The sequence below is a fragment of the Gorilla gorilla genome, chromosome 10, assembly GCF_029281585.2.
Source record: "Gorilla gorilla gorilla isolate KB3781 chromosome 10, NHGRI_mGorGor1-v2.1_pri, whole genome shotgun sequence".
Taxonomy (NCBI): Eukaryota; Metazoa; Chordata; class Mammalia; order Primates; family Hominidae; genus Gorilla; species Gorilla gorilla.
Genome location: NC_073234.2, coordinates 44184649 through 44210467, shown reverse-complemented (window position 1 = coordinate 44210467; position 25819 = coordinate 44184649). Strand labels below are relative to the sequence as shown.

The 25819-nt window shown below is 53.2% G+C and overlaps 1 protein-coding gene across 1 annotated transcript in view; it reads left to right on the top strand.

The window, feature by feature from the left end:
* The window catches only part of LRP1 (LDL receptor related protein 1), an 84576-nt gene that overhangs the window by 19457 nt on the left and 39300 nt on the right, over window positions 1–25819 (top strand). The window contains exons 7-21 of the mRNA XM_055359318.2: window positions 6282–6444; window positions 6553–6775; window positions 8168–8357; window positions 8851–8994; window positions 10476–10712; window positions 11899–12079; window positions 12967–13189; window positions 14374–14575; window positions 14915–15040; window positions 17863–18003; window positions 18141–18266; window positions 18991–19107; window positions 19505–19585; window positions 21201–21368; window positions 25227–25409. Coding sequence (XP_055215293.1) covers window positions 6282–6444; window positions 6553–6775; window positions 8168–8357; window positions 8851–8994; window positions 10476–10712; window positions 11899–12079; window positions 12967–13189; window positions 14374–14575; window positions 14915–15040; window positions 17863–18003; window positions 18141–18266; window positions 18991–19107; window positions 19505–19585; window positions 21201–21368; window positions 25227–25409 — 2505 coding nt within the window. The remainder of the gene's footprint in view (window positions 1–6281; window positions 6445–6552; window positions 6776–8167; window positions 8358–8850; window positions 8995–10475; window positions 10713–11898; window positions 12080–12966; window positions 13190–14373; window positions 14576–14914; window positions 15041–17862; window positions 18004–18140; window positions 18267–18990; window positions 19108–19504; window positions 19586–21200; window positions 21369–25226; window positions 25410–25819) is intronic.

Sequence of the window (25819 nt, the reverse complement as noted above, 5' to 3'; positions counted from 1 at the left end):
CTCTTTTCCTCCCACCTGAGATTACCTCCCCGTCCCCTCTGCCGCTGGCCCAGTGGTTTGGGGAGGTCTATGAGGCTCAAATTCCAAGACCGGAGAACTCGATGGTGAGAGCCGGAAGAGAAGGCAAGACCGTTGGCCAGTACCAAGAGCAGCCCTGGCTTTCACTACTGCTTTCTCAAAGGGGCTATGCATTGATTTGATTTTAGATGGTACCTGGACAAGCTTTTTTTTTTTTTTTTTTAACTGTTATAGTTACGTTTTTATTTGATATGCATTAGGAAACTCCTGTAACTAGCACATCAAATCTGTTACTTCAGCAATTGTTTAGCATGCAGCAAAATAAGAAAAGTAAGTTAATTGAAATAACTGGTAATAAACAGTAGCGCAAGCTGTACATAAGCATGGCAGACATTTTGAAAGTGATACACAAAAGACTAAAGTTCTGAAAATTGAGGCCCAGAGGGATCAACAGGCCTGATAGTCCCTGAGTCAGGAACCAGGCCTGCGCACTCTCACCCCCACCTCTGACCAGTCTCTCAGCTCCAGAGGCCTATGGAGCCTGTAACCCAGCTTTGTCCAGCCTCCTGCCAGGCTGCCCCTGGGCAGGGCTGGTGGTGCAGTCTACCGACCCCAGCCCAGCCCTGCATTTCCTAAGCTGAGCTCCTCTGATCTGTATTCCCTTCACCTTGGAGGATGCCACCACTGTAGAAAGAATGAGGCAGACTGCAAGATTGGGATCCTGGGAACATGGGTGTGTATGGTGAGGGGAGGTTCTGAGGTTGTAAATAGAGGCCTTGAAGGAAATCAGGTTTGCTGAAGTCACTCAGGAGTTTGGACTGTGTGTGAAAGGATGGTCTGAAGGGGCTCTCAGAGGTCTCAGGGTTCCCCTCCCTGCACCATGTTGCATGGGGAAGAAGGAGGTGGCTGGGGAGCTCAGCAAAGGGCCCCTAGGCTGCAGGCAGCAAGGTTGCGAAATGGGTCCCAGGTCCAGCTGGCCAACTTCACTTTTCCCTTCCTCTCCCTTTCTTTTATTTATTTATTTTTTTAGTATGTGTGTTTTCGAAATCACAACAGGAAATGGGGTAGTGATTTGTCTAGAGGGGAGGCAAAGAAGGGGCAGACAGCAGTCCCTCTGAGTCTAATGAACTGGCTGCTGCTGCTGGAAGGGGTGCTACCTCCCCACTGTGCTGGGCACTCCTGGACCCTCTCAGCCTCCCACCCTGCCTACAAAGCACTTCCAGACTTCACATGTGAAAGCTAACCATGCCCTTCCTTGGCCTTTCTGACCCATGGGATGCCAGGCTGTTTGGGGAGGGGTGGCTCTAGCCACCCCACTCTTTGGCCTTAGGCCCCCTGCATCCTGGCACTTTTGCTTCCCATTCCTGTTCTGAGTTTCCTAATCGTTTAACAGCTCACTCTTGCTCCTCCTCTCTCCTGGCCAGGGCCAGCCCTGTGTCTCCCGGCCCAGATCCAGCCCTGTCCTCTCCTCCCCCGCTGTCTCCTTGAAATTGCCTCTCCACCCAGACTGCTCCCAGCACTCCCCTCGCTGTTTTCAAGCCAAAGGAAGTAACTTAAGCAAGAGAGATGTGTTTTAGAGCCTGGCAAGGATTTCTCAATAGAGGGAAGACCCTAAGATGGGCTGAGTGGAATCCAGGCATCATCCCTGGGATCTAGGTCGAAATGCCTCTTGGGGACCTAAGCCAGGCAGGGGAAGGTAGCAGGACATAACCACAGGCTAGAATCACAGGCAGGAGCAGGAAGAGAGCCCAGGAGAATGAGGTGACACAACACGGCTAAGCTCCAGACTGGCTGGTGGAAGGAAGAGCTGAAGTCGGGACCCAGCAGGAAACAAGGAGCATGAGGCCACATCGTTTAGCAGAGCTTCTGCCAGGCTCGCCAGGAGGTCTCCTTCCCACCTTCGAAGTCCTCAGACTCTCCGCCATCTCTCCCAGGCCCAGGCGAGATCCCTGAGTAGGATTACTAGACAGACTGTCCTCTCCCACTGTCTTGGAGTGTCCCAAGGCCAGAGAGGCAGGATCCTGGCAGTAGAAGAGAGGGGGAAAATGATGTCCCAGCTCTAGAACAACAGACTCAGTCTTCAATAAATATTTGTTCAATGGATCAATAAATGTGTGTCAGACGCCTGAGACAAAGACAAAAGGCAGTGCTCTCCTTACGGTATTTGCAGTCAGGTGAAGAGGCCATGATCAAAGAAGCTCCAGAGGCCTATGGAGCCTGTAACAGGAAAACTTCCTTCTTTTTTTTTTTTTTTTTGAGATGGAGTCTCACTCTGTCGCCAAGGCTGGAGTGCAGTGACACAATCTCGGCTCACTGCAAGCTCTGCCTCCCGGGTTCACGCCATTCTTCTGCCTCAGCCTCCCGAGTAGCGAGGACTACAGGTGCCCGCCACCATGCCTGGCTAATTTTTTGTGTTTTTAGTAGAGACAGAGTTTTACCATGTTAGCCAGGATGGTCTCGATCTCCTGGCCTCATGATCCACCTGCTTCAGCCTCCCAGAGTGCTGGGATTACAGGCGTGAGCCACCGAGCCTGGCCTTGAAAACTTCCTTCTAATAGGGCAAGCTTCCTTCTGGGAGCCTGAGCCGAGTCTTGACGAGTAGTAGGTGTTAGCCCCAAATGGCCCACCTGGAGGGCCCACCTAGAGTCAGGAGGCCACAGGGCTCTGGCTGGAGGCACAGAGGGCGACTTGGTGGAAAAGGTGGGAAAGGATGGGCTCAGGGAGGGGAGGACATGGTGGGAACCGCAGCCCCCATGTGGGGAGTGTTTATCATGCACCAGGCCTCATGCTAAGTGCAGTTAGTGTACCATCCAGTTTTACGAATGAGGAAACAGAGACTCAGAGGCGTTAAGTAACTTGCTCATAGCCTCAGTTGGAAGGTGACAGAACCAGAATTCAAACTCAGGCTGTCAGTGTCTAGGGCCCAGTGGACCCAGGGCAGAGCAGAATGATATGAGGAGAGGTGGGGAGGTTCCTGGAACAAGGGCCAGAATCTAGTGTGCTCCCTGGGGATGTGGTTAGAGGTCCAGGGACCTCTTTGGATGTGTATACACTCTTGGGTGTGTAGATGTGTTGGGTGACATTTTCTCAGGACATAAAGGCTTCTTCCTTCCTTCTAATTTCCTTATTTTAGAGCAGGTGACTAGAATCCTGCAGCTGAAGCTAGAGTCTTTTTGGCATGGGGTGGGTCCCGTGTGTTTGGGAAAGCAGCCACCATGTATGGAAATGCCTCTTGAACAATGGGAATGACGGAGAAGTTGAGAAAAGCTGGAGTTGTAGTGAGTGCAGATGCTGGGCAGTGGGATGGGGTGCCAGGACACCAGGTCTATTCTGGGGCCTGGAACTGAAAGTCCTCTGTGCCATAATGGGCAGCTGTGGTCTCTCGTCTGACTCCTGCACCTCTTCCCTGCTTCCTAGCCTCCCTCTTCACGCTGGAATCCCCTGCCCCTCTGCCCCTAGACCACCCCCAACTGCTTCCACAACACAGCCTCCCTCTCTCCCCTTCGGTTTATTTGAGATTCTCCTGTCCTCAGGATTTTCGGCCTTTGGCCAGAGCCTCTTCATAAGGTGCGCTCAGGTGGTTGGCCCTTAGAAGGCTGGGCCACAAGGGGACGGCTCCCCTCAGGGTTGGTGGAGCCAGAATGCTCAGGATCTCTGGGCTGAAGCCCAGGACTCCACCTGGACCCCAATTCATAAGACAGAGAGGGGTGGCCCAGATACTGCCTATAGGGCAGCCCTGGAGGCAAGGTTCCTCCTCTCCATTTGAGCCCATCTCTCTACACTGGCCTTGGAGTGGTGGCCAAGTGTATGTGTGTGTGTGTGATTGTGCATGCATTTGTGTGTGCATACGTGCGTGTGTGCGTGTGTGTGCATGTGTGTGTGTGGTGGGGCAGGCAGAGGAATCTGAACTTTAGGAGAGAGAAAAATAATGTGGTGCAGGGGGTTGGATAACAAAGGATTTTTGCTTGCAACTAATAGTCTCCAGCTGCAAAAATACCAAAGGGGAGGCCAGGCAGGCCGAGGACTCCAGTTCTTGCCAACTCCTCACCGGCCTGCTGAGTGGGGCCCTGCCTGGCCTTTGGGGAGGTGGAAGGGAGACCGGCCAAGGGTAAATATCTGAGAGCAGGGATGATCTCTCTGCCTTCCTTCCCGGAATTGGGAGGGAATCCAGGCCACATCCTGGGGCTGGGGGTGCTGATTGTGGAGCTGCACCTGGGATAGCGGCATCAGATCTCTGCAGGTTTCTTCCTTCTCTCTCTTGCCAAGAGAAGGGTGAATAGGGGGAGCAGGGGCAGGGTATTGCCAGCCCTAGGGCTGGGCAGTGACTCAGGGAAGCCTCAGGAAGTCAGAGAGAAGGCCGGCCATAGCTGCGCCAGCTGGTGCTGGGAAAACAGCTTTCACTGATGAAGTTCATATACATGCCAGCAGCCCCCAGACCCCTGCCGTGCCCACCAAGTAAAGGGCACGCAGCCCTGTTTGACTTCCAGCCACCCTGCTGGCTGCCAGGGGATGCAGGCAGGTCCCTGCTTTGAGACTTCGATTTCCTTTGGAGGCAGCCCAGCAGCATTCATTTGAATCTGTTTTCTCTGTGGTTACAGCGTGTGGGGCAAAGAATTTGGTTGCCTTACCCCTGCACTAGGCCCTCTTCCTACAGGGCCTTGGCCTCCTCAAGCTACTCTTCCCCCTCTCTCCAATCTTGTGAGGATGGGACAGTATTGGGGGCCCAGAGGAAAGAGTGGCTGGGCTTGGGGATGCATGAATACTTACAGGGGTAATACCTCATCTCTGTGGCCTTGTTCTCCAGGCATTGGGATGGGATTTAGCAGAGAGGACCTGAAGAAGAAACTAGTTTGATGAAGCCCTCAGTTGGCTCCTTCCCTTCCTGTCCTGTGACTCTGAGTCAGTGTCAGGGCCCAGCCAAGTTCCTTGAGAACGGCGTTCCTGTTCTTTTTGCCCCCACCCCACCCTCACCCACTGTTAGGGAGTAGTCCCTGAATCCCTGTGGGGAGGAGGGGGAATTAGGGAGGGGTCGAGCAGAACAGCAAGTCATTATACCTGTAGCTGTGTGGGGGCAGAAGAATCCCTACTGGGTTGAGTATGGGTAATGGAGGATGAGTTTCAGCCCAAAGCAGGTAGCCCAAAGATTTCTTTACTTGTTGGGGATACTGGTGGAGATGGAGTTCCAGGCAGGGGTCCCAGAAAGTCACTGCCTTAGGAGTTTCCCAGTTTGCAAGAGGCACCATCTCTGATGGTGGTAGTTGAAGGGGGTAGTGAGTAGATGGAAGGAAGCCAGTGGTCCTGGAGAGGAGGAGCCCAGAGGAGGCCAGCATGTGTCCCTGTCCCCAGACTTCCTGCCTCCTTCACTTCCGGCCACCCTTGCCCTGCCTCTCTTTCCTTTGGCTCTTCTTGGCTTCTTCCTTCTCCTCCAGAACCATGCCTGAAACTGAGTCTAGGCAGCTGGGCTCCATCTCCTTCCCCCACTCCCATCCTCCTTAAGCCCCATCTCTTTCTGAGCCATGCCTCAGTTTGCCCTGAGGATTCTTTCATGGCCCTCCTCCTAGACTCTCTCTCCTCCAGCCCTATGACTTATTCCCCACCTCTTCTGACCCTCCCCAGGACATGAGGACATTGAGCAATAAGGACATTGCAGGAACAGGGTACTGGGGCTGAGTAGAGGAAGTTTGGCCCATGTCACTGGTGCCCAACCTTTTGCCCCCATGAATCTTCCCTTTTGCATCTCTGTAGAGTTCGTATTTTGAAATACTTTTCTCCCAAACTGGGTTTATTAGCGTGTACCCTGCTTTTCCACTTTAAAAATTTATGCCATATGTCCAGCTTCCAGTCAGTGCTTCTGGTTAGCATGAGATAACTAGATTTACTGTAGATAGTAGATAAAAGTCCAGTGAAAAGCAAAGATGTGTAATGTTTTGGTAGCCTCAGTGCTCTTATCCCAAGTAAAAGCAAAGTTAAAAAAAAAAAAAACTGGACTGAGCTAGTGGACCTGTGCTCTCTACCTTTTGGTGCCCCAAGAAGATGGTCCCTTTTCAAGGATGGGCTAGAATTGGGAAGTCTGTCAGTCAACCAGCCAGCCAGCATTTACGCAAGCCCTCCTGTATATCCACGTTGAGCTAAGCACGGGGGTTTTGGGTGGGAGGGCGTCCAGAGAAGGTGGGCTTCCAGGTGTAGGTTCTCACCAGCAAAGGGTGGGCATCTCTGCAAGAGGGCCTACCCCACCCCATGGCTCTTTCATTCGTACTCTCCAGACGTGGAGCAGATGGCCATCGACTGGCTGACAGGCAACTTCTACTTTGTGGATGACATCGATGATAGGATCTTTGTCTGCAACAGAAACGGGGACACATGTGTCACATTGCTAGACCTGGAACTCTACAACCCCAAGGGCATTGCCCTGGACCCTGCCATGGGGTGAGAGTGGCAGGCGGGGTTCTGGCCCTGGAAGGTGGGAGGCTGAGGCTACAGTGGTAAGGAGGGTGCCCAATGTCCAGACCCCATTTAACATGCATCTTCCCACAGGAAGGTGTTTTTCACTGACTATGGGCAGATCCCAAAGGTGGAACGCTGTGACATGGATGGGCAGAACCGCACCAAGCTCGTCGACAGCAAGATTGTGTTTCCTCACGGCATCACGCTGGACCTGGTCAGCCGCCTTGTCTACTGGGCAGATGCCTACCTGGACTATATTGAAGTGGTGGACTATGAGGGCAAGGGCCGCCAGACCATCATCCAGGGCATCCTGGTGAGGGAGCTACTGTCTGAGGTTTTGTGGGGGAACCATGATCCAGGGCCTTCTGGTGAGGGGGGAAGCCTCTGTAGGGGAACCGTTCTCTGAGTCTCCTGGTAAAGAGCGTGGATGCCCCAGGCCTCTAATGGGAGTGGGGTGGGCTTGAATACTGCAGAGAAAGGACAAGATACGGGTTCCACTGTGATGGGAACAGTCATTTTAGAAACACCACTTCTGTTTACTTCCTGTTTCTCATTTGACCCTTATAATAACCCCTAGCTGATGAACAGGGAGGTGGTTCAGTTCCCTTTCAGCAGATGAAAAAGCAGGATCAAAGAGGTTAGGTGATTTGCCTGTGTTTACAAAGCTGGGTGATAGCACTGGAACTTGGTCTAGAAGCCTTGCTGGCTCAGAGGTGGCATCTCCATTGTGGGATAATTAGTGTGAGCAACCAGCCCAGTTTGCCTAGGACTGTCCCAGTTTTAGCCCTGAAAGTCTGGTAAGCCAGCAAACCCTTACCTTTGCCTTAGGCAAACTAGGACAGTTGGCCACCGCAGATAAGCTATGTGGATAGTCAGGGGTGTTACAGGACTTGCTTGGGGCAAGTGTGTCCTCTTAGCCCTCATAACAGACTAAGAATGTCCTCTGTGGACAGAGTTTAGAGCCCAACTCTAATTCAGTCTAAAATCACTAAAGTGTCTACCGAGTGCCTAATTCTGTGAAGGACAGGGTTTCTGCCCTCAAGGGGTCTGAGTAGAGTGGGTGAGATAAGTCCACAAATCACCGTGCCAGACACGGATAGATAGCAGTGTCACGGAGGATGTATAGAAGGAGAAAACATCTCTGGTTAGAAGATCCCATAAATTATTTAAAGACATGCTCTGTAGAGGATGACTGGGATCTTGGTAAGCAAAAATCTTCAGAATAGGTTAGTCCAGCCAGAGGAGACAGGAGTAAAGCGTTGAGTTAAAAAATGGTGGGGCCAGGCACGGTAGCCCACACCTGTAATCCCAGCACTTTGGGAGGCTGAGGCAGGAGAATTGCTTGAGCCTCGGAGGTCGAGACCAGCCTGAGCAACATAGGGAAACCCCACCTCTACACAAAATTTGTTTTAATTAGCCAGGTGTGGTGGTGTGTTCCTGTAGTCCCAACTACTCAGGAGGCTGAAGCAGGAGGATCGCTTAAGCCCAGGAGGTGGAGACTGCAGTGAGCCGTGATTGTGCCATTGCACTTCAGTCTGGGTGACAGAGTGAGGTCCCATCTCAAAATAAATAAATAAAAATAAAAAACTACAGGATGAATTGGGGAATGCAGGTCATGAAGTCTGGAGGAAGCTGAGGGGATCTCCAGGACAGAGGGAGGAACCCCTGTCATCTCATGCTGTCCATTCTTGCCTGCCCGTCTCAGATCGAGCACCTGTACGGCCTGACCGTGTTTGAGAATTATCTCTATGCCACCAACTCGGACAATGCCAATGCCCAGCAGAAGACGAGTGTGATCCGTGTGAACCGCTTTAACAGCACCGAGTACCAGGTTGTCACCCGGGTGGACAAGGGTGGTGCCCTCCACATCTACCACCAGAGGCGTCAGCCCCGAGGTGAGCAGGGCTCCATGGCCCCTCCAAAGCTGGCTTTACCCCATGATGGCTCTGGGACCTTGGGATCACAGCCCCTCTATGGGCCCTTCTGTGGGGACCCTGGCTTCTTTCATGTCATGACCGATTCTCCTAGCCAGCCACTCGGGCTACCTGCCCTGGCCCCTCAGCTTCCCCTGCCAGCCCCCATCCACTCACTCAGCCTCCAGATCCCACTCTGTCCCTCCCATTCCCCTTGCCAGTCTGGAGCAGGAGCACCTGGCCATGGGCAACCCTGGAACTCTCTTCCCTGACTACTGAAGCCCCCACCCCAAGAGTTTGAAGGCTGGGTTGTTGGGGGGCAGAGGGTTTCCACCCCTGTGGCTTCCAAATCCTAAAATGGGATAGCAAGCACAAAGACCACAGCAGCAGGGGGTGTGGTCAGATTCAGGAAGTCTTCTCAAGGCCTGGCACAGGGGCTCTGAGGGGTCCTAACAGCTCTTCACCCTGCCCCCAGTGAGGAGCCATGCCTGTGAAAACGACCAGTATGGGAAGCCGGGCGGCTGCTCTGACATCTGCCTGCTGGCCAACAGCCACAAGGCGCGGACCTGCCGCTGCCGTTCCGGCTTCAGCCTGGGCAGTGACGGGAAGTCATGCAAGAGTGAGTGACAGGGAAGGGGGTGTGTGCCCATTGGGAGGCTGCGGGAGGGTTCCTCAGGTGTCCCCCACAGCCCGGCTGCCTCTGTCTGATATGCAGGGAGATGAAGGAAGTGTCCCAGAGTGTACCTGCCAGTGAGGGCAGAGATGGGACTTGAATCCATATTCGAAAAAAGTGCTTTTCTCACTCACCCACCGGACTCTGCAGAAAACTAAACTGATTCATTCAGCAAGTGTCTAGTGAGCAGTGAGCACTCACTACATGTTTGGCACTGTTCTGGTCATCAGGATTAAGCAGCGAACGAGAGAGATGTTGTCCCTGGCCTCATGGAGCTTATAGTCTAGTTGGGGAAACAAATAAATGTAACTTTAGGTGGTAATAAGTGGTTATGAAGAAAATAAAACAGAGAATAGTCAGGCGTGGTGGCTTATGCCTGTAATCTCAGCACTTTGGGAGGCCGAGGCAGGCAGATCACTTGAGGTGAGGCGTTCCAGACCAGGCTGGCCAACATGGTGAAACCCTGTCTCTACTGAAAATACAAAAATTAGCTGGGTGTGATGGTGCATGCCTATAATCCCAGCTATTGGGGAGGCTGAGACAGGAGAATTGCTCGAACCTGGGAGGTGGAGGTTGCAGTGAGCTGAGATGGCGCTACCACACTCCAGCCTGGATGACAGAGCGAGACTTCGTCTCAAAAAATTAAAAATAAATGAACAAATAAAGCAGAGAATAGAGTTAATGAGGACAGCAAGGGCCTCTCTGAGGATGTGGTGTTTGAGCCAAGCTCTCTGTGAAATGAAGAGGGCAACCATGTAACTCCCTGAGGGAGGAGCATGTCCGGCAGAGGGAATCAACAGTGCAAAGGCCCTGAGGCCAGCGTGAGTGTGGCAAGCCAGAGGAACAGCACGAAGGCCAGCGGGGCTGAGTGGTGTGAGGGCAGAGAAGGAGGCAGGGGTTGGATTTTATTATATCTGGGATGGGAAGCTCATAGTGACTTTTGAGAATGGAAATGACATGATTGGATTCACATTTGTATAAAAGTCACGCTGCTGCTGGGTGGGGGATGGGCAGTAGGGAAGTAGCCAGAAGACTTTCAGTGTAGTAGGCAAGAAGTGATGTGGTTTACACTAGGATGGCAGCAGAGGAAGTGGTAAACAGTGATGTGACGCCAACATATTTTGAAGGTACTCCTTTTATACCACTGATTTCATGACTGATCAGTGGGCACTTAGCTGAAAACCTGCTATTCTTCCCTCATTTCCTACCCTTGGAGTGCAGAGGTCAGACCCCAGGGTATTGCGGCCAGGACCCATCGTCCTGTATGTTAGTGTGTGCGTGGTCTGTCCATCTGACCCAGAGCCTCGCATCCCTAACGTCTCCTGACCCATCACAGCTAGGGCATTGCAGCCCCTTAGCCACAGCCCCTGGGTGGGGATGATGGTCATGTGTGTGTCTGACTGTACCCTGGCTTGTGCCTGCTCTAGAGCCGGAGCACGAGCTGTTCCTCGTGTATGGCAAGGGCCGACCAGGCATCATCCGGGGCATGGATATGGGGGCCAAGGTCCCGGATGAGCACATGATCCCCATTGAAAACCTTATGAACCCCCGAGCCCTGGACTTCCACGCTGAGACCGGCTTCATCTACTTTGCCGACACCACCAGCTACCTCATTGGCCGCCAGAAGATTGATGGCACTGAGCGGGAGACCATCCTGAAGGACGGTATGAGCTCCTAGGGATGTGGCCCATGGGGATGGAAGGGGGCTGGGGCCCAGGCATCTGTTTCTCGGTGCCCTCTCAGCAGGATGGTCCCCTGCTGACTGGCTGGCTGCACTGGTTGGCATGGAGATGAGGGGATAGACAGATTGACCCCTGTGTGACCCCCTTCTTGGATGAGCCAAAGAGGCAGGGTTAGGATGGGTTAGGCAGCATGGGCTGTCCTTGCCAGCCCTTGGGAAAACTCAGGGTCTCTCTGCATTGGCTCAGAGCCCTGGAACTGCACACAGCACACAGCCAGGAGACAACTGAGGTCTTGAATTGGAGACAGGCCTGCCAGATCAAAACAGGGCACACCCACATGTATGTGCGCACACAGGGTCTGTGCAGCTGACCTTGCAGTCGCCAAAAACTGCATGCTAATGTGTCCTGAGAAAATTGTGTTTTGTGAGTTGCATCCAGGTCTTCCCTCTGAGCTGCTTGGGCAGGTTCACAGTGCATTGTCTTTTTAATGTCTATGTGAAGGATTCTGAGCTGTACGAGTTCTGCCCCAAATCTGCACTCGGGCCCCAGGATCAGGCCGCCTCCCCATCAATCTGGCGGATGCCAGTTATAACCTTTGCCCTGCACCCCATCCACACTGCAGTTCAGAGAAAATCAACAGTCAGCAATCATATCACAAGACTTTGGGGAAATCAAAAGTAACTCATCAGGAAAAGATTAGGGATCCCTATACCAAGGGAACTGCTATTTAAAGGACACTTGGAGTGAAGGCTTTGGCTAAGTGAAAAATCACTTCCTAATTTATTCATTTTGTTAGTTCAGGATTTTTAGGCCTAGGATATGATGTCACACTTGTGCCCAGAGCCACATGCCCGTTGTTTCAGCTCTCCATGCAGGCACGGGCCAGATGCCCTCACACAAGAGCCCACATCAGCCATGTAGTTTACCATCTGCCACGTGTGGTTTTGAGAGGCTAGCCCCGATACAAATGGCAGCACACAGGGCTTTCCCCTATTCCTTTTCCAGCCTCCTGTTCCTACCCCCACCCATCTGTCTAGGGCCCCAGAGGGTCCCTGCACCCCTCTGTAGCCCAGACTGCTCAAAGGTACCTGAGTCCGGGAGGGCCAGAGGCAGGCAGCTTTGAACTTCCTTTGAAGCTGTTCATCACTGGTCCCTCTTCCCCCAACAGGCATCCACAATGTGGAGGGTGTGGCCGTGGACTGGATGGGAGACAATCTGTACTGGACGGACGATGGGCCCAAAAAGACAATCAGCGTGGCCAGGCTGGAGAAAGCTGCTCAGACCCGCAAGACTTTAATCGAGGGCAAAATGACACACCCCAGGGCTATTGTGGTGGATCCACTCAATGGGTGAGTCCTCCCAGGCCTTGGGGTGGGAGGAGCTGGGAGTGTGTGGGCCTCAGATAACTGGAGGATGAAATGGACAGGGAAGCAGGGGAAGGCAGGTGAGGCGGGATACTTCAGCAGGAATGAGAGTCTGCAAGGGGAGAAGGAGTCCCTGTCTTCAGGGAAATGGGAGTGATTCCTTAAACATAGAAGAAATCTGATCCTGTCACTCCCAGTTCAGGGCCTTCCACCAGCTCCCCTTACCCTGAGAATGAGGCCCACGTTCTTGTCAGGCCTGCACAGCCCCACAGCGTCTGCCTGGCCCTTGTCTGACCTCATCTGCATCCCGCTTCCCACACTTGAAGTTCTGTCCCCACTGCCTGCTGTTTGTTTCTCAAACAAGCACCCCGGCTCCTCCTGCCTCAGGGCTTTTGCTCTTGGAGTTCCTCAGCCTGGAACTCCCAGATATTTGCCGGACTGGCTTCTTCTCTACATCAAGTCTCACTCATGCCACCTCCTCATGGTGGCCTTCTCCATCACTCCCCTGACACCCCCACCTGCAGCCCGGTCACTCTCCACCCCATCACCCTGCTTTATTTCCCTCCTGGCCTTTATCGCTGTCCATATAACCTTGATTGACCTGTTTCTTGTGGGATGGGAGCTCCGTGGGAGCAGGGACCTTGGCTGCCTTGGTCTCCACTGCATCCATGAATGCCAAAACTGTGGCCAACTTACAGGCACTCAACAAATATTTGTTGAATGGAGTGAATGAATGAAATGTGTGGTCCAGTGATGAGCAGGACAGGAGACCCCTGTGAGGAGCTCTGGGACAGCACTCATGGATTGGGATCACAGGGGAGGCTGTTGATGGCGGGGGTGCCCAGGTGATGCTGACCAGTCGCTGCCCACAGGTGGATGTACTGGACAGACTGGGAGGAGGACCCCAAGGACAGTCGGCGTGGGCGGCTGGAGAGGGCGTGGATGGATGGCTCACACCGAGACATCTTTGTCACCTCCAAGACAGTGCTTTGGCCCAATGGGCTAAGCCTGGACATCCCGGCTGGGCGCCTCTACTGGGTGGATGCCTTCTACGACCGCATCGAGACGATACTGCTCAATGGCACAGACCGGAAGGTGGGCAGGCATGTGCCTGTGTGGGGGAGTCTGTGTGTGTTGCTAGACCATGCTTGGGCATGGATGATGTTCTGTGTGAGTATGTGGGTATCTGTGTGTGTCCAGGCCTGTGTGCCTCGTGTATGTTTTTCTGTGCATCTATAGATGTGTACATCTGTGAGCTTGCATATCTTATGTATTGTGTTGTTTGTTTGAGGATTGCCTCCATTTGCGTCTCTTTGTGTCTATTCGTGTTGTCTATGAAGTTGACTGTCCATGTGCCAGTCTCTGCATACACACCATGTGCGCCTCCTCGTGTGTGTGCATAGATACACGGCATGCCTTGGTGTGTGTCTGCACTCTCTGCAAGTGTGAGGGCCTAGGGACGGCATATCTTTACACTTGGTCATTTGGGTTGTCATGTGCTTCACAAGTCATGTACGTGTTCTAGTATATAAGGCCTTTCATGATATGGCCCCTGACCCCCTCTCTGGTCTCTTTTCTCCCCACTTCCTTCATCCCAACACTCTTTGAACAAGCAGCACTAGACAGCTTGCTCCTCCCAGCACACGTCACAGAGCATCTGCCCTCTGTGCCATTACTCATGCAGTTCATTCCACATGGAATGTTCACCCCAGCTCCTCTTCCCCTGGCAGACTGCTCAGGGGCTACCTCCCCTAGGATGTCATCTCTAGACCCCTCTTCACACTGGATCACCCGTATGTGCCCTATCTGAGACAGTGGGAAGCTCAAGGGCAGAGATCGTGTCGTTTTCACCTCTTACTACCTACTACAGCTCAGCCCCTAACAGATCCTGGTAAATGTTGAAGAAATGAATGGATGAATACTGCCCGTCTGCTCATTAGTGTGTGTGTGTGCGCACACGCATATGAGTGTGTGTGTGTGCACGTATGTGTGTGTGTGTGTGTTTGGGGACTATGAATGAATAGGAATGAGCCCAGGAGAGGACCATATGGACAACCTCACCACTAGCATCCTTGCTGGATCACTCAATCACCCGCTGGCTTCAGGATCTACCATCCCACTGTGTGCAAAACTATCACTCTCAGGGGCTCCCAGGCTAATGGGGGAAACAAAACAAAACCCATGCCCAGGACATAGACAAATGAATATACAAAACAGTGATCTCACAGGCCTCCCTCAATTTTCTTCCAACTCCTTAGTAACATCCTCTCCATCCCTAGATTGTGTATGAAGGTCCTGAGCTGAACCACGCCTTTGGCCTGTGTCACCATGGCAACTACCTCTTCTGGACTGAGTATCGGAGTGGCAGTGTCTACCGCTTGGAACGGGGTGTAGGAGGCGCACCCCCCACTGTGACCCTTCTGCGCAGTGAGCGGCCCCCCATCTTTGAGATCCGAATGTATGATGCCCAGCAGCAGCAAGGTACCTCCTTGGGGCTGGGGGCAGCATGGGACCTGGAAGGGGTGGTGGGACCTAGGCATTGATTTGAGACTTCCCTGGGAGTGAAGGCACTTCCCAGGGATCCTAGGCTCTGACTTTTGAGGATCCTGAGAAGAGAACTCCCCCAACACAATCTGATTCTCTGTTCCCCATTTCCCTTCCTGCCCCATGTCTGTGTCTCCTGTTCTTCAACATGATCTTCTTCCTCTCCATATTTCCTCTTTCTGTCCCCACATCTTAATGTGTCTCCTCCCCTATCCCTTCTCTGACCTCTCCTCACCTCTTCCTCCCCTTGCCTTTCCCCATGGCCCTTCCCCACAGTTGGCACCAACAAATGCCGGGTGAACAATGGCGGCTGCAGCAGCCTATGCTTGGCCACCCCTGGGAGCCGCCAGTGCGCCTGTGCTGAGGACCAGGTGTTGGACGCAGACGGCGTCACTTGCTTGGGTATGAGGTGCCTGGCTGGGTGGGAGTGGGAAGCAGACCCCATCAGGAGGATGCCGCAGAGAGGGGAGGGGAGGCTCCAGGGTCCCAGTCAGAGATTAAGGAGGCAATGAGGGGCCCTGAGGGGGCCAACAGGAAGCAAGGGAGGGGGTGAGCAAAGGCTCTGGGGGCTAGGAGGGAGTTTAGGGAAGATGTGAGGCTGGGAGGGACTTGTGAGGGGATGGCAATTAGGGGAAACTGAATGAAGAATGGACAGCTATGGATGGAAGGAGGAAATTATCCTTTACTTCTTTTAAATGTATTTCTCCATTACTAAAGTAAAATAATAATAGTTCCAAATATTGGAAATTACTTTGGGAGGCCAAGGCAGGCAGATCACTTGAGGTCAAGAGTTTAAGACCAGCCTGGTCAACAAGGCAAAACCCCATCTCTACTAAAAATACAAAAATTAGCCAAGCGTGGTGGCAGGTGCCTGTAATCCTAGCTACTCGGGAGGCTGAGGCAGGAGAATCACTTGAAGCCCGGAGGCGAAGGTTGCAGTGGGCCGAAATCATGCCACTGCACTCCAGCCTAGGCGACAGACGGAGACTCTGTCTCAAAAAGAAAAAAAAAATTAACATTAAAAAATACATATAATATATATGTTGGAAATTAGAGAGGAGAAAAAAGCCCAAATCCCACCAGTGAGCACCATATATTGTTAGCATTGTGGTAAAGTGAACACCATTCTTTTTTCCTCAGGGGGGTTATATTGTTTTTTACATAGCTGTAATAGTCTGTTTATAAAATGTCTTCTGCCCTTTTTGGTTCAAGTGTCACAGCATTTTCTGTGTTATTATTGCATGATTTTAACAAGCCTTGTTTTTTATTCAAAATGGGTTGTGTTCATTGTAAAACGGAGTAAGTAAGGCTGGGCACAGTGGCTCACACGTGTAATCCCAGCACTTTGGGAGCCCAAGGCGGGTGAATCACTTGAGGTCAGGAGTTCGAGACCAGCCTGGCCAACACGGTGAAACCCTGTTTCTACTAAAAACACAAAAATTAGCCAGGCGTGGTGTCATGTGCCTGTAGTCCCAGCTGTTTGGGAGGCTGAGGCTGGAGAATCGCTTGAACCTGGGAAGCGGAGGTTGCAGTGAGCCGAGATTGTGCCACTGCACTCCAGCCTGGCGACAGAGCCAGACATCACCTCAAAAAGCAAAACAAAACAATGAAATAAGTAAACAGTATAGAAAAACACAAAGGAGAAAGCCCAAATCACCCCAGAGTCCACCACCTGTAGATAACCACTGTTACCATTTGGGGGAACCACCTCCCAAAAGTTTCCCTATGATTTACTTTCACATAAATGGAGTCGTGCTGCACATACTGTTCTGTTTCCTGCTTTTGTCACTTGACAGTATGTAACGAGTACATAAGCAGCATTTTTAATGGCTAAAATGTATTTCATTTGATAAATTTCATGTAATTTACTCAACCGTTTCTCTACTGTTGGATGTTTAGGTTGTTTCCAGTTTTTTGATATAATCACAACCCATGTTTGTTGAGCATGGACTGTGTGCTGAGCACTGTCATGGACATTTCCCTTGCAGTAATTTGTTTACCCCTAAAAACATCCTGGTGGGAAAAGTGGTTTTATTATCCCCATTTTACAGATGAAAAAACTGAGGCCCAAAGTTAGAGCAGGATTTAAACCCATGAAGTTTGACCCAGAGCCTGTTTTGTAATCATGCCTCTGCTATTTCTCACATCATCATGCCTGCCCATATTCTGGATGGTTTCCTTAGGATAGAATCCCGGAAGTAAAAATGGGTCAGTGCAGCCATAGTGTACACCTAGGAGGGAGTGGCTGGGGTCAGGAGAGGGCGTTGGCTGAGGGGGTTAAGGAATGGAGGGGCCAAGGTAATGGGAGGATCATCCACATGGAAGTTGGAGTCACCAAGAATTGAACCAGGAGTGATTTTGGAGAAAGTGCTGGTGAGCCAGGAGCTAAAAACCCTTACAGATGACAGGGCGCAGCCTGGGAGCTTTCCAGAAGTAGAGGTTGGTACAGAAGCATGATGTAAGGGGAAGAACAGTCCAGGGAACAGCAGTGAGGAGCAAGGAGGACACATACCAGCCTCCAGGTCCATGGTCCATGGGATACGGGAGGGGAAATCGCCACCTGTGGGGCCATGGGAAGTTTCAGAGATTAGAGAGGGGTGGGAGATGAGTCAGACCAGGCAAGCGCCCAGCTGTGAGGTCTGGAGACCGGGCTCACACAGGAGCCTGCACTTGTGGAGGTTACCAACGCACAGACAAAGGACGTCGTGATTTAGCTGCTAATGGGCCAAGACAGATAGTGATGGTGAGGCATGCATTCTGGGGACAGGAGGGGTGGAGCCTGTGCGGCTGTGGTGCCTGTCTTCACTTCTGCTGGTAGGACCGATGAAACTGTGAAATAAAAAGTCCAGGGACCGGGGCAGGGCCCTGGGGTTCCCGGAGATGACTTCCAAGGGGAAGTTCATGGAGAAGTCAGGGAAGGAGTGGGGAGAGCCTGTTCGGTGGTGACAGAGGTATAGAGGCCATGGGCTCTCTTGGACACCATTTGATTCTCAGGTCACACTGAAGTACAGCAAGTATTAAGTAGAGTAAACATCACTATTGTTGCTTGGGAAGGAATTGCAGTTTCCATCCAGATAATTTGTTTCATGAGGAATTTTGTACTAGAAAAAATTACTTTGTATTATTAAAAAATAGTAAAGCAAACAAAAATGGTGCAAAGGGCTTAGTACTTGTCCCACGACCAGGGTCTGACTTTCCCCCTCACGATCCTGTGGTGCCCACAGCGAACCCATCCTACGTGCCTCCACCCCAGTGCCAGCCGGGCGAGTTTGCCTGTGCCAACAGCCGCTGCATCCAGGAGCGCTGGAAGTGTGACGGAGACAACGATTGCCTGGACAACAGTGATGAGGCCCCAGCCCTCTGCCGTGAGTCACAAGCCCTGCCCCACCCGTTGGATGGCAGGCCTGCAGGGCAGCTCGGCTCTGGCAGTGCCTATACTGGAGTGGGCAGGAAGCTGAGGGCACCCAACTTCTCGCTGACCCCTGACTCATTCCCTCCCCAGATCAGCACACCTGCCCCTCGGACCGATTCAAGTGCGAGAACAACCGGTGCATCCCCAACCGCTGGCTCTGCGACGGGGACAATGACTGTGGGAACAGTGAAGATGAGTCCAATGCCACTTGTTCAGGTGTAGAGTGGGGCTCAGATCACACGAGGCACCCCTCAGTCAAGGAGGCAGGGGAGACGAGGGGGCCAGGTTCAGTGGCTCATGCCTATAATCTCAGCACTTTGGGAGGCCGAGGTGAGAGGATCACTTGAGCCCAGGAGCTCAAGACCAGCCTGGCCAACATAGTGAGACCTCCCACTCTTTACAAAAAAAATTTAAAAAAACCGCCGGGCGTGGTGGCGTGCACCTCTAGTCCCAGCTACTTGAGAGGCTGAGGTGGGAGGATCACTTGAGCCTGGGAGGTTGAGGCTGCAGTGAGCCATGGTCATGCCACTGCACTCCAGCCTAGACAACAGAGCGAGACCTGTCTCTAAAAATAAAATAAAAGAAAGGAGGAAAAGAATTTAGGGCAGAGGGGATGGAGCCCTGAGCAGGAGGGGGGTCTGCTATCCCCTTCCCAGCCTGGGAAACTGAGAGGGCTGAGCTTGTGGGGGACAGAGCATAGCTCTAGACTGGAGAGGAGGAACAAGGCAGGGTAGGTCTCCTCCTCGGAGGATACCAGAGACCCCTTGAGAGAAAGAGTAAAGCATCCAGTGAGACCAGAGAGATGGTTTTGAATTCTCTAAGAGAAATGGTTTTGGATCCTTGGAAATAAGGGACACCAAAGGCAGAGAATAATAGGGAAGAAGAGGCAGTGAAGAGAGGATCAGGACAATGAGTACTCACACCCATCCCTGCCCCCCAGCCCGCACCTGCCCCCCCAACCAGTTCTCCTGTGCCAGTGGCCGCTGCATCCCCATCTCCTGGACGTGTGATCTGGATGACGACTGTGGGGACCGCTCTGATGAGTCTGCTTCGTGTGGTAAGAGGGATGGGCAGAGGGAGTCAGGCTGGGCCTGGGGGAGGGGCATCCTGAGAGCATGCCAGTTGGGGGTGCCGGAGACACCTGCAACCCAGCACTCGGGTGGCCTTGAGCGAGTTAATCTTGGTGGCCTCTGTGAGAGGAGAGCCCCATCATCACAGCATTGTGTCTCAGCAAACTCATGCAGGAAAAGCACTCAGCACAGGTCCTATGTCTGCTGACTCATGGGGATGAGTGAGTGGAGTTTCCAGCTGAGGCACTGCTGCGGGGCCTTCCCCACCCTTCCTGACTGGGCTAAGGGCTGCTGGTTATGGGAGGGCCGCTGCACTCACCTGCCCAGTACTGTGATGCTGTGTAATCCTGAAGGCCCTACTCAGCTACTCTTTCTTCCTCACAGCCTATCCCACCTGCTTCCCCCTGACTCAGTTTACCTGCAACAATGGCAGATGTATCAACATCAACTGGAGATGCGACAATGGTAAGAGCTTGCTCTCTTCACCTGCTGATTCCTAAGACAGCTAGAGGCTACAGCCAGGCCCTTCAGGGAAGGCAAAGGGCTTCAGAATCCAGCAGGGCCTCCCTCCAGGACACTGAATCCCTGCTGGGTTGCCTGGGAGAAAATAGGAGAAGTCAGAAATGCCCGGAGGGAGCCACGATGGACCAAGGGGAGACCATCACCTTTTAGTGTCATTCCTACCCCAGGCAGGGCCTGAGCTGCCCACCCTCTAGTAGGGCTCGGAGGCCAGGGAGAGATGAGTGAGATGGGCCAGAGAGGCAGAGCAAGGAGAAACCGGTGCCTGACTCCTTTCTCCTTGCAAACCCCCATTTCCTGGAGTCCTTGGTGCACCCCTCAGGCTCTGGGCTTCAGGCTCAGAAGCCCACCTGGTGGATAGCCATGGACCAGGTGATGTCAGCCTTGAGCCACCCGGGCTAGTATGTGTGTAAATGTGCGGGCAGGTGACCGCCGTGTGTGGTGTCTCAGGGCTCTGTTGTGTCTGTGTTGTGTTGTGACGTGCTGCCCCAGTGGTTCCTGTCCCAGCTGATGTGTGAGCAGATGTGTTGGGTCAGTGCCACGTTGCCCCTCACTTTTGCTGTGTCTCGCATGCCAATGGTTGCCCCGGCGGTTTCTGTGTTTCAGAGAAGGATTGTGGGGACGGCTCTGATGAACAGACCTGTCCTGAGCCTGCCGGTCAGTGCATAGAAGCACATGCACCATCACCCAGAGCCCAGCTGGCCCCAGCCCCCTGCAGGTTCTCCAGGCCCCCACTCCAGAGCTGCTAGGATATGAAGAAAAAGCAACAGAGAGGAGGGAGAGCAGAAAACAGAGGGAGAAAGCAAATAGTGGTCAGGAAAGAAGCAGAGCGGGCAGAGGAAGCTTCTGAGGAAAGGAGATGACAGAGAGGTGGTGACAAAAAGCCCAAGATGCAAGGGGAGGAGAGAGTTAGAGAAGCAAATCCAGTTGGAAAAGAGGCAGGAACATAACCCAAACCCCAGTCTCCACCACATGTCCCATAAATACAGAGGGTCAAGTCAAGCAGCCCCCACCCAATGCTGAGAAAGCAGGAGCTTCCTTCAGCCAGCCTCAGCGAGCTTGGTCCAGAAGTGGCCCCCACTCTTGCCAGACACAGGCAGGGCCCCTGTAAGCCAGGCACCCAGAGCATGGTATTCAGCAGTGCCAGCCTCAGGGCAGGCCTGTAAAGCTTGTCTCAACCCGGCCACGCCTGCACCCCACCTACCTCTCTCCCTCCAAAACTAGAGAAACCCCTGCCTTTCCCCCAAAAGCAAGCAGACCCCTGTTCCCACACCTGCCAGAAAGGGGAAATGAAATGTTTAATGTTCCCTACACCCAGCCTTTCTGAGCTTCAGTGAGGGGCCCTCCGGGAGCCTTCTCCTCCTCCTCACCCTGACCACGTGGGCCATGGTGCATGCTGCAGTCTATGCAGTTTCTGTGTCTTTTCTGTTTGTTATTTTCCCAGTGGGGGGGTTAGGGTGGGCTGAGGGTGGGTTCTGGGCAGGGGGCCCAAGCTGGGATCACAGAGAAGGCTGCTCCACCAACTCCCGCTTTGCCTCTCCCCTTCTTCCCCCACCGCCAGACAATGACTGTGGGGACAACAGTGACGAAGCCGGCTGCAGCCACTCCTGTTCTAGCACCCAGTTCAAGTGCAACAGCGGGCGTTGCATCCCTGAGCACTGGACCTGCGATGGGGACAATGACTGCGGAGACTACAGTGATGAGACACACGCCAACTGCACCAACCAGGGTGGGTACCAGGGGCCCGTGGGGCGGGGATGAGATCGAGCCCCCTGCATCAGACACCCAGCCCATCCATCTGTCTTTCAGACCCACGGTGTGTCGGCCACCATCTGGGTACCAGAGGTAGCCTAGGCATGGCTCTTGTCCTTCAGGAGCTCCCGGTCCTGTGGGAGAGGGAGGTTGCCGAAAAATCATTGCCACACACTGTTAATATCATGCGCTTTGCAGTTGGTGGCCTTGGGTTTGAGCTCCAGCTCTGCAGCTTATTATCTGGGTGGCCTTGAGCAAGTTACTTAATCTCCATGGGCCTCTGTGAGTTTCGTCTGCAAAGTGGGGTAATAATAGCACCAACATCACAGCGCTGATGTGGGAGTTTAGTGAGATCACGCACGAAAAGTGCTCAGCACACGGCCTGTGTTTGGTAAATAGTAGCTTGAGAAAAGGTTGCTGCAGGCAGGGATGAATGAGCGTGAAGAGACAGAGGAGAGAGGGGCTGGCTCCACAAGGCTCCCAGTGCCCTGGCCTCTGGGGCCCAGCCTCGGGGGCGGTGGGGACCTAGTTTTCTGGAGGGATGGGCCCTCTCAAGGAATGCTGGCTTCCTAGCTCTGGAAGATGTTCAGATTTTTATGTGAAAACTACCAAATTTTTAACACTACAGTATTAGTTTCTCTCGTCTCACAGTTCTGGAGGCTGGAAGTCCCAGACCCAACTGTTGGCAGGGTGGGTTCCTTCTGAGGCCGTGTGGGAGATTCTGTCCCAGGCCTCTCCCCAGCCTCCGCGGTTTGCTGGCAATCCTTGCAGCTCCTTGGCTTGTCGAAGCTTGACCCGATCTCTGCCTTCATCTTCACACGGTGTCCTCCCTGTGGGCATGTCTGCCACCAGATCCCCATTTCCCCCTTCTGTGAGGACACCTGTCATATTGGATTAGGATACACCCTTATGACCTCATCTTAAGTTGACCATCTGCAAAGACACTATTTCCAAATAAAGTCATATTCACAGGTATTATGGGATAGGACTAATATCTTTTTAGGGAATACGATTCAAGCCATACCAATTGGCAGTTGATTTTAGAAGTTTTAAAAGGCTGGGTGCGGGCCAGGCATGGTGGCTCATGCCTATAATCCCAGCACTCTGGGAGGGTGAAGTGGGAGGATCACTTGAGGCCAGGGGTTCAAGACTAACCTGGTTAACATAGGGAGAACCCATCTTGAAAAAAGAAAAGAAAAAAAAAAAAGGCTGGGTGTGGTGACTCACACCTGTAATCCTATCACTTTGGGAGGCAAGGCAGGAGGATCACTTGTTTCCAGGAGTTTAAGACCAGCCTGGGCAACATAGTGAGACCCCTTTCTCTACAAAAAATAAACAAAATTAGCTGGGCATGGAGGCACATGCCTGTAGTCCCAGCTACTCAGAAGGCTGAGGTGAGAGGTTGAGCCCAGGAGGTTGAGGCTGCAGTGAGCTGTGAGCTCGCCACTGCACTCCAGCCTGGGTGACAGAATAAGACCTTGTCTCAAAAGAAAAAAAAAGTTTAAAAAAAACTACAGACCAAACTCTTCCTGCAGGCCTCATCTGACCCATGGACCACTAGATTACAGCCTCTGCCTTATAGAGTTAGGGCACATTCCCACCCTAGTAGGAGAAGACTGGACAGCGTTGAGTGCCCACCTTGAGCCCTGCCCTGAGAGGGAGGACAGAGAAGGCCACAGGAAGCTTGGGAAATAGTAATTGCGTCTCCAGAGCTATCTCTGTGAAGGGGAGGGTGAGGGGCACAGGTGATATCCCTTAGGGTTCTGAGAAGGGGCCTCTGGAGGCTGTGTGGTGTGGTGAGAAGAGCTCCCTGCCCCTCCCAGATAAGCTGGGCAAATTTGGACAAGTTGCTTCCCCTGAGCCTGGGCATCCTCCTGTATGAAATGAGCTGAGGTATGTGAGGCCTGGCGTGGAGGAGCAGGGTGTCACTATTGGTAGCAGTTCTTAACTATGGTATGAGCTGGATGATCTGGGACCATTCAGGAGGAGTTGTGTTTAGACTGCAGGTAAATGGACAGGAGGGAGGGTCTTCCAGTGGGGATGGCATGGTCCGGAGAATGCTGTCGTCAAGACTTAGAGGGTGAAACTGAGCACTTCCGTAGGGTGACAGTGGGGCCAGGTGGAGCCATTCAGACCGAGGGAAAGGCTCGTGCAGGGACAGTGGGGAATGAGGCTGTCCTCAAAGGGGGCAGATGATGACCGCAGGTGTAAATCGTGAGAGGCTTGATTTGGGAGGCACTGGGAACCTTTGAAGGATTTCCAAGCCGGAAGGTGCTGTGATGTAGGAGGTGATTTCGGAACACAGCCCTAGAGGAAGATTAGATTGAGAAGAGGTTCAGGGGCCCCAAGAAAGGAAAATCAGTTCAGAGACTGCTGCTGAAAGTCCCGGCATGAGATGAGAGCATCAGCTGGGTCCAGGGTAGGGAAGGGGGAGGAGCGGGGTGCCTGTGGCAGCATGAGTGTATGAGTGTGGGGCTCCACCAGGCAGTGCTCCTGCTCCTCTCCTGGCCTCCTGAGTCAGATCTCAGGACAGCAGCCAGAGTGATCCTGACAACATAAGTCAGATCATGCCCCGGCCCTGCCCTCGAGCCTGTACTGGCTCCCTGCACCCTTGGAACAAATGCCAAGCCCCTCTGCACGGCCTGCAGGGCCCCCTCCCCTACCCCTCTGACCTGCATTCCTGCCCTCCCCTCCCCCTGCACTCTACTCCAGCTGTGGCGTTTTCTTTTTTCTTTTTTTTTTTTGAGATGGAGTCTCCCTCTGTCGCTCAGGCTGGAGTGCAGTGGCGTGATCTCGGCTCACTGCAAGCTCTGCCTCCCGGGCAGCTGTGGCGTTTTCTTTTCTTTCTTTTTTTTTTGAGATGGAGTCTCTCTGTTGCCCAGGCTGGAGTGCAGTGGCGCAATCTCAGCTCACGGCAAGCTCCGCCTCCCAGGTTCACGCCATTCTCCTGCCTCAGCCTCCCAAGTAGCTGGGACTACAGGTGCCTGCCACCACGCCTGGCTAATTTTTTGTATTTTTAGTAGAGACGGGGTTTCACCATGTTAGCCAGGATGGTCTCGATCTCCTGACCTCGTGATCCGCCCGCCTTGGCATCCCAAAGTGCTGGGATTACAGGCGTGAGCCACCGCGCCTGGCCTGTGTGCTGTTTTCTGAAGTGCTGGCGTAGTCCTGTCTCGGAGATGAGACTTTGCAGCGGCTGTTCCCCTTGCCTGGAGTGTGCCTCCAGGGATCCTCTGGGCTCACTCGCTCTTCATGCAGGCCTCTGCTCAGATTCCTTCTGCCCAGAGGTCTTCCCTGACCATCTTACCTGACAGATCACCCCCATCCCTCTCAGCTTCTACCCAGCTTTATCTCCATAGCTTTATCAATACCTGAAATTACAGTCTAGATTTATGGGTTATGTCTTGTCTCTCTTCCCCATTAGAACCTAAGCTCCATGAGGGTAAGGGCTTTGTCTGGTTCAGTGCTGGCCCCAGGACAGCGCCTGGCACACAGGAGGCACTCAGTAAACATTTGTGGCATGAATGAATGAAATAGAGGCTAAGGTGGTGGGCATTTGGGCTCAGGCCTTAGCAAATTGCTTCTCCAGCTGAGATCTCTGGTGTCAATGAGGGGATTAGATGAGGTGATTGTGGGGCCCTTGGAGGTATGATGCCTCCTGACTCTACTACTGAGTTGGTGCTTCCAAGGAGTGTCAGCAAAGCTTGGCAGACTCTCCAGGCCTGCCTCTGCTCATAGCCCCAGGCTGGGCTTACCGGGGTGGCAGGGCACAGGGATGAGGAGGGCTGACCTGGGCAACCCCTCCCTCCTGAGGCCCTCCACTGTCCCTCTGCAGCCACGAGGCCCCCTGGTGGCTGCCACACTGATGAGTTCCAGTGCCGGCTGGATGGACTATGCATCCCCCTGCGGTGGCGCTGCGATGGGGACACTGACTGCATGGACTCCAGCGACGAGAAGAGCTGTGAGGGAGTGACCCACGTCTGCGATCCCAGTGTCAAGTTTGGCTGCAAGGACTCAGGTGAAGAGGAGGGTTGGAGGGCGTCTGGAACAGCACAATGTGGGCAGGAGGAGACCGTGTTGAGAGCAGAGTAGCGGCAAAGGGGATGGCACTGTGCTGTGCGGAGTGGTGCTGGGGACAGTGCAAGGCAAAAGGCAGTCCAGAGGAAGCTTGTGTGTCATGGGTGGGGGAAGGCATGAAGGGCCAGAGCCTGCACAGAGGACCTGAGAAGCCAAAACCCTGCCAGAGTTGAGCTTCAGCACCTCCTGCTGCAGATTCCTGCCTTGTTTGTTGCCTATGTGAATTTGACCCAAAAAGCCTCAGGGTTCCTCGTGGACCCCACAGCGTTGCAATCCTGACCCTATTAGAGAAGCCCACGGGGTCTGGAAGGAAGGGCAGGGGGAGCCCCAGTCCCCGGGCCTGGGCCCTCA